This window comes from Crotalus tigris, unplaced genomic scaffold (assembly GCF_016545835.1).
Source record: "Crotalus tigris isolate CLP2741 ecotype Arizona unplaced genomic scaffold, ASM1654583v1 scf7180000019165.341595, whole genome shotgun sequence".
Classification (NCBI taxonomy): Eukaryota; Metazoa; Chordata; class Lepidosauria; order Squamata; family Viperidae; genus Crotalus; species Crotalus tigris.
Genome location: NW_024097410.1, coordinates 275125 through 288571, shown reverse-complemented (window position 1 = coordinate 288571; position 13447 = coordinate 275125). Strand labels below are relative to the sequence as shown.

Sequence of the window (13447 nt, the reverse complement as noted above, 5' to 3'; positions counted from 1 at the left end):
ATCTTTAGCACCCTCCATCTTGGTATTACTTTCTCCCACTTCTGTTGTTTTTTGGGTTGTAGATTCTTTATTTGCAATCAGGGTTTGGTTGTCTAGATTTTCAGTTAATTTTACTTGCTGTTCTTTAAAGTCCTCTGTCTTGGTATTAATTTCTTCTGCTTCTATTGTTTTTTGAATTGTAAGTTCTTTGGTTGCAATCAGGGTTTTGCTTTGTAGGTTTAAGCTGGCACCTTTGTCTTTCAGTCTAGCTTTAATTATCTCAGTAGCTTCAAGAATTTTTTCAAGTATAAGTTTGTAATTAGCCGAAATGCGTTGCTGGTCCTCCTCCATTTCTGATATGGCTATAAATGGTCTTTTAGTGAAGGCTATTTATTAAGCGAGAGTCAGTGAGTATTCACCTCCACAGTCCTAAAAAGCAATTTCACTGCCCAGCTGTTCTCTCAGCTTTTAATCTCTTTTAGATAATACTAAGGACAGATCTGGGCTATGAGCAGGTCTTTTTATCAAGAATATTCACTTACTGTACCAGGTTTTGCCACAACATGTCCTCCCAAGCTAGGTTTTTGTCCAATTTAAATTCTTTTTCATCTTTTTTACAAGTAGATGTAAAAAGTAGGAACTTTTTTGTCCCCGAATATCAAATAGATGCAAATCCAATTATGTATCTATTCTTTTCAAGGCTTTATGTCCCAGAGATAAACAAATGCTGCCATTTTAGAGAGTGGGAGGAAAACATTCCCTTCCCTCTCTCCTCACAGGGGGAAGCTATTAAGAAGCTTTTTATAGGAAGATACGTGGGGTACAAAGAAGGTAAGATCTCACCCAATTCCTCCGCGGTGCTTTCTAAGTGCTTGTTAGTAATTTTTGCCTCGGCTGGCAACGACTTAGTGATGGGCCATGTTAATCTCTGATCTTTTCCCAATCAGTTCAAAGAGTTGCCCGGGATCAAACGGGAGGGCTACCACCCTTCCGCGATCACTCGGAGGTCCTTTTCACACTCATTGCCCCTCCAAGGTGACTTTCAACCCTTTTCAGGGTCCCCCGGCGGGAGAAAACCGGATGGTGGAGGGAGCGATCGCCCTGCACGTCTGCCAGTGCTGAAATCACAAACCGGAAGCCTCTGGATTACAATCATATTTACACACGCAACAATTGATCCCATCATACAGTAATTATACTGCTTTAGCTGGCTTATAAGGACAGAATTAATTGAACAAATAGAAGAAAAAATAGATTAAGGTTATTCTAGAGTCCCTTCAGTCACACATTCTGTTTAAAAATCCCTTTACATCAAAACTTTTAAAATAATATTTTTATTTACAGAATACCTTGCCTCATTAATGCTACCAGCATTTTACAAAAAACGAAAGAGGGTTGCAACCCAGTGGTTGCATCCAGGAATCAAGGACAAATAAAGACAAAGTGGTAGAGGAAGAAAGGAGAACAACCTCACCAATTTCCTTCCAAATGACCATGTTGTGATTCTCCTGCCAGATTTAGCAAGCTGACCTATTTCTGACTGTTATATTGTTAAAGCCTATCATTCATTGACAAAATTCCAAATATCCATAAATACAAATGTTTGATAATCCCTAGTATAAATTTTAGCATAACATTAAAATTTGCTAAAACATAACTTAACAAAAAACATTCACTGGTCCTTTAATCACAGTTAAGAATATTTCCTTTAGAAAATATATCAACAAGAAAATGGCAATAATAAAATTACAGGTTATGAGTTTCATAGGAATACCACATAATCACATTTATGCAAATGCTTTAACTATGATTTCTTGAAAAACAAGAGTGACCTAGTAAATTCTATTCAGAAATGGGATTTATAATAAATTGTTCAATTCCCATTTTCTCAATTTTTCCCCACAATCTTTTGTAGGATTTTAAAAAATCCAGGAATAAATTAGGATTCTGAATTTGACATAAATCACGGCTAAAACAAAGCAGCAATCATAAGCCACCAACTATAGTTTCAAATTCTTTCCTTTTACAAAAATAAACTCAAGATTTTCTTGAGGCATATTTACATAACCATATTATAACTTGTAGTTGCATGTAAACTAGGATATTGTGAAATCCATAAATGGATATAAAAATTCTGCACACACCTGTTGAAATATTAAAAAAAAATCAGATCAAGGTAAATCACTTCAGAATTCTTTCCACTTTTAATGTAACATAAGCTGTAGAATTCAATTGAAAAACAATTGAAATCTTTTAGGGGGAAAATAATTAACATACAATAACGTGGTTGCATAAGTATGCACACCTATAAACTGATATTTTGTTGAAGCACCTAGTTAGTCTTTTGGGGCAGGAGCTTATCAGCATGGCACATCTTGCCTTGGGAATCTGCCCACTCTTCCTTGCAAAAGCATTCCAAATCTGGCAGATTGGGAGGGCATTTCCGTACACAACTTGTTCAGGTCATCCTATAGATTTTCAGTTGGATTTAGATCCAGGTTCTGGCAGGGCGAGAGCATCGGGGAACTCTACCTGACTATTGAAAAGAGCTGATGTGTTTCCCATCTTCAAAAAAGGAGAAGAAAAAAACAGACCCAGGAAACTACAGACCATCAGTCTAACATCAATAACTGGGAAGATATTGGAAAAAATAATAAAAAACAGATCTGTGAATATCTAGAAACAAAGTTATAACTAGAAGCCAGCACGGGTTTGCTAAAAACAGATCATGCCAAACTAATCTTATTTCATCCTTTGACAAAGTGACTAAATTAGTAGACCAGTGAAATGCTGTGGACATATTATATTTAGACTTCAGTAAGGCATTCAACAAAGTAGACCACAACCTATTTCTTGGTAAGCTAGAAAATATGTGATAGACAGCACCACCATCAGATGAATTTGTAACTGGCTGACAAACTGTATTCAACAAATAGTCCTTAATAGTACCATATCTACATGGAGGGAAGTAAGTAGTTGAGTACCACAAGGTTCTATCTTAAGCCCAGTACTCTTCAATATCTTCATAAATGACTTAGATGAGGGAACAGAAGGAGGACTCATCAAATTTGCAGATGACACTAAGCTGGTAGGAATAGCCAACACCCTAGAAGACAAGCTCAGGATCCAAATGGATCTTGACAGACTTGAACAATGGGCCCTATCCAATAAAATGAATTTTAATGTGGAGAAAAGCAGTTTTAGATTTAAGGAAGAAAAACCAAAGGTACAAATACCAATCAGATGAAACCTGGCTCAAAAACAGTAACTGAGAGGGACCTTGGAGTCCTACTGGACAATTACTTAAATATGAGCCAGCAGCAGTGGAAAAACAAGCTATAACAATCTTTGTTGTATAAACAGAGGCATAGAATCAAAATCACATGAAGTATTAGTACCACTTTATAAAACCTCAGTTAAGACCACACCTGGAATACTGCATCCAGTTTTGGTCATCACATTAGAAAAAAAAAAATAAGACTTTGGAAAAAGTGCAGATAAGAGCAACTAAGATGATTAAAGGCCTGGAGATTAAAACATGAATAATGGATATGGCTAGTCTAGAGAAAAGAAGGACTAGGGGTGAGATGATAGCAATAATTCCAACATTTGAGGGATTGCCACAAAGAAGAGGGGTTCAACTTATTTTCCACAGCATCAGAAGGCCTGGGGTTTATAAAACCTTACCCCTGGATGATTGTTTTTGTATTGTTGTTTGTTATGTTTTGTGTGTTTTTTATTGTTAGCCGCCCAGAGTCCTTCGGGAGTGGGGCGGCTTATAAATTTTAAAAATAAAATAAAATAAATAAAAATAAAGACAAAAAAACAATGGATAGAAACTAATCAAGGAGAGAAACAACCTGGAATTATGGAGAAACTTCCTTGTAAGACGCTAAGAAAAAGATGCAGGCATGTCTTGAGCAGAGGTTTGAAGCTGCAGGACACAGCTTGACAAACTCTGAGTTTATTGCTTCTTATATACTTGTTACATACATAGGCTTTACCATTAAATGCTGACAAAGGTTTCTTCATTGGAAAATGTCTTCATGTAAGCAACTATTTTCTAGTAACACATTACATGGTTAAAGACCAGGTAAAGAGCAAACAGGAGAAGGAACTAACAAAGGCAGGAAGAGATAGGAAGTAACTTAAGCATATTATCTATTTAGGTAGGTAAGGCATTAAATCAAAAGGGTATGACCTTCTGCTGCTTCATTAGGACAAAGGGTATCAAAAGGTTATGAGATTTGTGTGTGGGGGGGGAAGCATGGCAGTTTGCTGCACATGCATTTTTCCCCACATCTCACTCTTCTCTATTTTATTAGTGAGGACATTATCCTAAGCTGGAGTAGTTAGTGGGTTTTAGTCAGGGGACATATAACTTTGCATTTGTTTATACAAAACATAACTTGTTCCTGAGGTAAGTTAATGGTAGTTTAGTATGGAAAATTGAAAGTAGAGGAAAAAAAAGACATTGAATAACCATATATGTGCATAATTAAAGGATACCTCTTGAAAGGAGGTACAATTTAAAATTCTTTGACTGACATGTATACAATGAGGTTTTTTAGATGAAGTAGTACAATTGACAATTTTTGCACAAGTAAGATTTGTAGGAACAGCTACAATTGGTGTATGCAAAACAATAGCATCAAGGGATAACATATAAGAGATAGGACCCCAGTTTGACATAGTTGCATAATGAAATTCATTGTCTGATAGAAAATTGCTTAAACCCGTATAATTTTTTTAAAAACTGAAGCTGGAACACACAAAGGTATAAAACAGGCAGAGAGTAGATTTTCCATATCATATGTTTCAGAAATACAAAAGTCTGTCACTTGTGTGACATTAGCTAATTGCACCCAAATATTATATTTCATCTGTGATTCTAAAGGATGAGGAGGGAAAGCTTGAGCACCCACACAACAATTAAGAAGGAAAGAGAGGCAAAGAATGACTAAGGAATTTGCAGTCAAAACCACAAATATGGCAGCGCATAAATTCTCTGGTGTAAGTTCTTTTTTTTTATTGAAAAGTTTTATACAAGTTTTTAACAATATCCCCCCTAAAACAACCCCCTCCCTCCCCCCTCACTTCCCAGAGCTAGTTACAGGGTTACAAATAAACAAACAAATTCTAAATAAACTTATCCAACTATACAAATAACAAAGTCGATAATGTGCTTTAACTCAGATACAAAACAAATTAATTAAACAATAAAAAAACAAAAATAATATAAACAATTCCAATTTAAAAAACTAAAAATTAATCATAATCTAAATAATACTTTTTAATCCCATATCAACTCTAATCATGATTTATCCATTAAATCCCATATTTACTCTGCATATAATTTATCCATCTTCTCCACTCTGAAGTGTATATTTCTTTTAAACAACCATTCATCCACAATAAACACAAAAATTTCCCTCCAATATAACCCAACCAATAAACTTACATTCGATAAACTTGGCTCTTTACTTTTTTCCCACCCTCACATAAAGTTATTAATACCCTCCTACTTAACAAACTAGCCATATCTTGATCACTAAAATTCTCACCAACAGAGATCATTATAATTTAAATTCTTTTGCATTTTTACCCATAATATAATTATTTTATACACTTTAGATTAAAAATTATAATATGAATTCCCAAATATTTAAACTTTTCCACTAAATCAACACCTTCTATTATTCTTTTTCTTTACATCATCATTATTTCCTTTTCCTTATTCCAACATTCACCTTCTGCTGTTCTTTTTCTTTACGTCTATAGGCTGCATGAGTCATTCTCAGTTCCTTTGAAAAATCCTCTGTCACAAGAGACTGCTGCAGGGTGTCTCCTACACCCAATAACATAGCACCTTCAACCGGCTGTACTTCCAACTTTTCTTCTATTATCTCAGGTCATGAAGATGATGGAGAGCCCACATTCAAAACAGAAGTGTAAAAAACTTTCGCCTCTGAAATTGTATTAAGTCTATAATGTATCCCCACATAATTCACCACTATTCCAACTGATATCTCCCATCTAAACCGGACCTGTCGTTTTTTAAGCTCGTAAGCCAAAAAAGGAAAATCCTTTCTTTTTCTGAGAATTTTTGAAGGTATTTCCTTTAAAATTATTACATCTTGAGCTGCAATTTGAAATCTCTGCTTATAAAAAACCTGTAAAATTTCATTATGAAGTGATCTCCTAGAAAAATAACCACATCTCGTGGCAAATTCCTCTGCCTCGCAACCCTTGAATTAACCCTAAAAACTTTTTCCATCTCTCTCAGTATTTCTTCAGGATCAGCCCCCAAAATGAAGGCTATATCTTTTACCACCACCTGTCTCAAATCCTCTTGCATGTTTTCCTTCATTCCCCTTATTCTTAAAGCAAATTCCATGTCTCTATATTGTAACATAGTAATTTCATCCTGTATTATTTCCACATTATTTTCCACTTTGTCAATTCAATCTTCCAGTTTTTCAAAATTTTCCACAACATCATCAACATGATCATCCAGACGCTCTATATGACCTACAAACTTTTGAAATGCAAACACTATGTCCTCTCTCATTTCCCTGTTTCTTTTTTCAAAAAATTCCTCCATCTCTTCTTTAATCTGTCGTGCCATATTTCCTAAGGCATCCTGTAAATCTTTAAATGTACATGCTGATGATGATGGAGAAGGTGGTGGTAACTTAAACTTAACTTGCTGAGCTGTCTGCATTACCAGAGAGGAGATCAAGGCTTTAGAAACAACAGAAGCTCCGAGATGCTTTGAAGCCATTTTATTTTTAAGACCACTTGTTAAAAAGTCTGCTAAAATCTTATAAAATCAACAATTATCAAGAGAAGAAAGAAAAAAAAAGAAAAGGGGAGGAAAAAAGACAAAATCCCCCTAAAAAAAGAAAAAAAGAAGATTCTTACATTTTATGTAAATACAAAGTCTGTTACATTGTTCCAAATGGAAGTTCCGGTCCTTTCACTCAAAGAATCAACATCTCAGCACCATTTTAATTGAAAAAAGGAGAAGATAAATTCTTTTCCAGAGTTAAAGTCTCAAAATAATCACCATTTTAATCTCTCCTGGTCAGCTCTGTCTGCTTTAAATTTTACTCACGAATTCATTTTAAGCGTAGATGTGGAAGCAGCATCTAGCTTTGCCCTGAAAACCGAGCAAAGGCATCCTGGAATGTGAAGGACACCTCAGACTCCATGGGAGCTCTCAGCCTCCGACCACCCAAAAAAAAAAACTTTGGGGAGGTCTACCACTATCTGAGGAAAGCTCACCTCCTCCCCTTCTCCCGGGGAGCGAGGTTCCGAGCCGCAAGACAGCTGTTATTCGCTGTCTCAGCAGGCTTTGACACATCCCAGAGAGGACGGCTAAGAAAAGGCGCCATCAGCGCAGCCGTCGCCACCGGAACTGGTGTAAGTTGTTTTCCCTGTTGTCGCAGAACCATCTGTGCTTTGGATGTTAGGTTTTTCACATCGCCCCAGGTCGTTGGTCAACTGTGATGGTGAGAGCGAAAGGGATGTGCTGTCTGAAGAATCACCTGTTTCATTTCCAGTATTGGGTTCTGGACTTGATGCCATGACATCCTTGGCTGGTCACACACACTGGGCTGGAATCCAGAGAGGGCCTGTAGGAGCAAGCACAGCAGCATAACCTCGCCCCAAGAATTGGACCTAACCAGGTTTTATCAGGCAATTGCCGATAACATACCAATGGATTAGGGAGCACAGCTTTCTGCTGAAAGTGACGCTGGTAGCAGTAGTTTTTTTTTTTTTTTGAAAAGAAATATTTAGCTGATTTAAAGTTATTAGGACTTTATTGACTTGATGAGTTATCCATGCCAAATTAGGTACCCTTGATCCCTCCTTTTTTTATTTGTTTGTGAAGGCAGTCCTTAAAGGACCGATACATATGTGAGAAACAAAGGATAGCTGCTGTAAAGTTAAAAACAAAGCCATAAGATTGGGGTCGATCCTGGGCATGATGTAAGCACCTGGAAAATTAAAAATAAGTTGGCACACATAATGAGAGTCAGAGATTAAGTTAAAAGACTGTTGAGAAAAGGTGTGGAAAGCTAAAATAGCAGCAGATAATTCTGAGTGTTGTGATGAGGATTGCATTGCAGTGTAGGCAGATGATATGAAATACAGCCTATATAGTCAGCTCTGAAGAGATAAGTTATTCTGAAAATAAAATTGAAAATCAAATTTTGGGATAGGAAGAACAATATTAATTAAATCAGTCCCATTTCAAGGACAAGCTCGATTGTGTCCTAATGGTATTATTTCAGCAACAGCCTGATAAAAGATAAAACATTTTGGGATGGGATAAGTAAAGCAAATACAATATACTTTTTGCGCTTCTAACACAGTTAATACTCCTGTAAGTAGCTTACTAGTAAGAAATATCAAAAAGTGTTAAATAACAATTTTTATGTGGAATTCTGTCCACAAATTGAGTACTCAAGATGTCATTAATTTGCTCAACTTGGCAAATGCTGCAAGTAGAACTACAATAAGATCTCCAGGTTGTTTTCCTTTGGTCAATAAGTCAAATTCCAAGTTAATCAAATACCATTCAGGTGGAAACAAATTTCTATTAAGTAGCTTAAACATTTACAAAACTTAAAACAATTCAGAGTCATTTCTTTTGGTTGATGGATATATAGGTCTAACTAAACAATTTAAACTCAACAATTTTCCCCCCAAAAAATTGTCCAACAATTACTGTCTCTTCTTTCGAGTAAAACTTTGTAATCTGAAACTTCAAGAGTGGGCATTAAATTTCATCTCCATTCGCAAACCAGAATTCTAAGCAAAGAGGAAAAAAAGAAATGAACAGTCCCCCCCCCTTCTTTCTGTCTCTCCTACTTTTAAAGCAACACAGCCAATTGAAAAACAAAAGAGAAAGGAAATTTTTTTCTTACAAACTTCTCACCACTAAAAATAGTTTTCTCTCCTTCACATGCATTTTCCATAAATTCTCTCACACATTCTCCATGGGACTCTTCTCATGAAAACACTTACTATTACTTTTACAATAAAATCTGCAGTTTACTATTTCTTTCACAGCCTGGGAGGGATTGGGTGGAGGATAGGGTTTGAAGGCTAACACACACACTTAGGTATCAACAATTAATTCATTCATTTTCATTCTAGCTGCTAGTATAAACAATTCCACATACAAATATTTCATTTCATACTTTCTCCAGGCAAACCATGTATTCTTTAATAAGGCCTTTTTGTGTGATGTTATCAGAGAGGGTTTGACCCTCTTCCAAGTCTTGGAAATAACATAGAACAACACAGACAAACATATATACATAAATACTGTTAAAACAACATTTATTTAAACATATGACTTGTCCTGCAAAAAGCGAGAAAAATCATGAGGTGATTCCAACCAAAAGTGTTTTTTTTAAATAGGGCCCTTAATCATCTCCTATTTTTCTCACCATTCCAAGCCCAAGCATAATGTTCTGGGTGGCCACACACATATATACATATATACACACATATACATAAACAAAACACACATCAGTTTGGGGTTTGAGGCTAAAACAAGCCTCCCCTTTTAATTAAAATTTATGGTTACTTCCAATTTATTCCAGCAACTTCAAAAGACATTGGGGAAAGACTAAAAGGAGTATTGAAGGTGTGAAGGGTGAGGGAAAAGTACCAGCCTCCTCACCTCACCTCAGACAAAGAGGAATTGAATAGAGCCAGATTAAAAGGAGAAAAAAAGGGAAAAAAACTTGCTTTCAGTTCTTTGAATTTTCTTTTCTTTTTCTTCCGTGGCTTTAGTTGTTATCAGATAAACTAGCCAACCGGAGGTTTACAAAGTTTTTCAATGTTGTCTTGTTAAAGATTATTTATACTTCTACACATCAACACAAAGCACTACCAGACATTGTCTGACAAGGTTAAACTTAACAGCTACTTGAAGTTTCATAACATCCCAATTGTTCAAAACACATTGCAGAGGAGTACATTTTGATTTGTTTCTTTAAATTCCTCTGACGATTCCCCATATATATTTTTTCTACTTCAAGATTGTTCCTCTAATATTTTCCTTATGGGGGTGTATGATGGCCATAAGGAGGCAAAAGAATTAGCCTCTTCAGAAGGAGCTGAAAATCCAATTAAAGATGCTTTCGGAGGCACAGTTTTTACTTGATCCTAATCAGGTGTGGGGCTTGTAGTTAATTGTTGCCTTTCATTTAAGCCAAATTTTTCCACTGCTTGATGGCACTGATGCCATTGATGCAATATCTATAATGGAGCCCGAGATTCAAGATGTAAAGTATGCCCTATCTTTTCCCAATCTCGTAACCTAAGTGTCCAGCACTTAGAATATCAAGGGGAATGTTTCCAGCTTCCTTATGTCTGCCTCAGGCTCTGTCACGCCTGATTTATGTAGCAGGAATCTGAGTTCCTGTACCTGTTTCTGCTGGTGCTGAGATAACCTGCGACCCATACTTACCACTGAGAGGTCCCGTAGGACGAAAGTGCACTTAGGGGTCAATTCCAGACGATAGTAAATATGTTGGCTGTCGCTCTTCCCCAAAGGGGGGGCTATCCCGGTTGCTCCATGGGGGGCTGTCCCTGTTCATGGGCCAGATGTAAGACGCTAAGAAAAAGACGCAGGCATGTCTTGAGCAGAGGTTTGAAGCTGCAGGACACAGCTTGACAAACTCTGAATTTATTGCTTCTTATATACTTGTTACATACATAGGCTTTACCATTAAATGCTGACAAAGGTTTCTTCATTGGAAAATGTCTTCATGTAAGCAACTATTTTCTAGTAATACATTACATGGTTAAAGACCAGGTAAAGAGCAAACAGGAGAAGGAACTAACAAAGGCAGGAAGAGATAGGAAGTAACTTAAACATAATATCTATTTAGGTAGGTAAGGCATTAAGTCAAAAGGGTATGACCTTCTGGCTGCTTCATTAGGACAAAGGGTATCAAAAGGTTATGAGATTTGTGGGGGGGGGGAAGCATGGCAGTTTGCTGTGCGTGCATTTTTCCCCACACTTTCTAACAGTGAGAACAATTAACCAGTGGGACAGCTTGCCTTCAGAAGTTGTGGGTGCGTTATCACTGGAGGTTTTTTAAGAAGACACTGGACAATCACTTATTTGAAATTGTAGTGTCTCCTGCTTGAGTAGGGGGTTGGATTAGAAGATTTCCAAGATCCCTTCCAGATCTATTCTGCTTTGTAAGCTCTTTGCAGACCATGGCTTTTGCCATAGGTAATGTCAGACAAATTCTACTACCACAACTGAACTTTATATAGGTTGATCAGAGTCACTTTAATTGATGGCAAGTGTGCACTAATTACTATTTAACATCAGTGTGAGTATGATTGGTTAATTCTGCACACAGCCACCTCCCTACTTTTAAGAGGGTGTGCATTTTTTGTTATCTTTCCAGTTTGTTTTTCAGTTGAATTGTATAGCTTATATATTATATTAAAGGTAGAGAAAAAACTGAAGTTATTTAATCTATCTTAATTTTTATATACAATTCATAAACTTGGCATTTTAACAGGGGTATGAAGATGTTTTATATCCACTGTATCTCTTATATCCTCAAATTTGAAGATGGTAGATATCCTCTAAGATGACTTGAGAATTGAGTACTGAGTTTAGCATATTCTAAAGTCAATCTACATAACACCATCACTACTTCTACAATGAAGTAAATGGTGAAGCAACAGCAGTGGGCATAATAGTAATTCCCAAATGCATGTCTGGATTAAAATGTTTTAAAGACCTGAAAAGGCTGAAGACTATGGCTCAAACATTGATGATCATGAAATCATTTTCCCTTTATGAAAAAAAAGATTTTCAGAAACAAGTTAAAGATGGCTCATTCATCTCTTCTAAGTACAACCACCTCTGCTGACTAAAGAACAAGCATTAAATGAAATCTTGCACCAAAAATACTATCTCGTGGATTCTACAAAATGTCTATCAATTTGTAGGGGGAGTAGAAGGAAAAAAGGAGACATTTTTACACTATTTTAACTATACTTTCTTTCATTATGCTCTTGGGTTAACACTGGGATGATTGCCAGTCTCTCAGTTTATTGTCGTTAACAACAGGTCCATGAGGAGGATGTTCTGGGAGCCAAAGTCTTCCCCACACTTCCTTGCTGTTTGTGTGTGTATATGTGTGAATGTGAGGGTGAAACTTCAAAGTAACGCCCTTTCCCTCAATGCATTTGTGAAGGTGAAACATGTTTTAATCGAGGCTTCATTAAATCCCAGTATTTCCATTGCATTTGCCAATCTGCAACTTCTATAATAATGCAATTACAATGGCTTTTAATTAAGTAGACTTTAATGATTCCTATTCCTATTCAAGATAAAAACCTAGGAACACACTGTCCCCTATTCCTAAATAAATGTCCCATTATTTACATGTTGACAAACAGCAATGAAACATTTTGAAGAAATGGAAAATAGAAAAGGTATGCAATTGCAACTCTAGTCATTAGTTTCCAAAACAATTTTTCTATATTTTTTATTCTCTGTGAAAAGGTTATAAAAATGTGATGCAAAATTGATGTAAAAGAACCTTTATTTATTTTTATTTATTTATTTATGAGACTTATATACCGCTTTAAGTGCAAGCACTCTCTAAGCGGTGTACACCAGTAAGCAATGTATATATATATTTACATTGCCCCCAACAATCTGGGTCCTCATTTTACCTACCTCGGAAGGATGGAAGGCTGAGTCAACCTTGACCGGTGAGATTTGAACCGCTGACCTGCTGAACACAGTCAGCTAAAGTGGCCTGCAGTACTGCACTCTAACTGCTGCGCCACCTCGGCTCATTACTCTCTCTTGCTGTATGTTAAGTTTCTTTTTTTTCAGTCATTGCTTTTCTCTTCATTTTACTGTTTCTCACTATTAAAATGTGAGCTGCCCAGAATTGTCTGAGAGTTATATGGCCTCTAAAACTAATAAAATAAAATAGATATGCGCAAGTTTAAAAAAACAATATTTGGGAGACAGTGGTATTTAAGGCAGGGAGCACAATTTGCATTCAAAATAGCAATGAGCAAAGTACTTAAATACTTTGCCAATATTCTTGAGCATCAACTTTGTTACATTTTAATTTTAACAATGTATTCAACTAAACTATATTTACAACCTGATGAAGATGAACCACAAAGCAAGGTATGTTTTTATCATTGGGCTGACTTGGGGTAAAGATACTGTAAGCACTAAATAATATTGCTTCAGCTATTATGTTCAAATACACATTCACTAAATTTTATTTACAAAGTAACTGCCACTCAGAGATGTAAAATAAAAATGGACCACAAAAACCTAAAGCCCTGATTTTATTTAAAAAGCAAAAGATACTTAAGATCTGAGATTTAAATATGTCCTCAGAGATAGAATTGCCACGAGTCTAAGAAGCTATCTGCAAAACTCCAT

At 36.1% G+C, this 13447-nt stretch overlaps 1 protein-coding gene across 2 annotated transcripts in view; it reads right to left on the bottom strand.

Moving 5' to 3' along the window:
* Positions 1 to 258: 258 nt before the first annotated feature.
* The window catches only part of SLC2A9 (solute carrier family 2 member 9), a 125167-nt gene continuing 111978 nt past the window's right edge, over positions 259 to 13447 (bottom strand). The window contains exon 12 of one of the 2 annotated variants that reach the window (XM_039360245.1): positions 259 to 1097. In XM_039360245.1, the coding sequence (XP_039216179.1) occupies positions 1032 to 1097 (66 nt within the window). In that variant the 3' untranslated portion in view covers positions 259 to 1031. Of the gene's footprint in view, positions 1098 to 7060; positions 7617 to 13447 lie in introns of those variants that run through there. The other variant, XM_039360244.1, reaches the window with a different exon arrangement.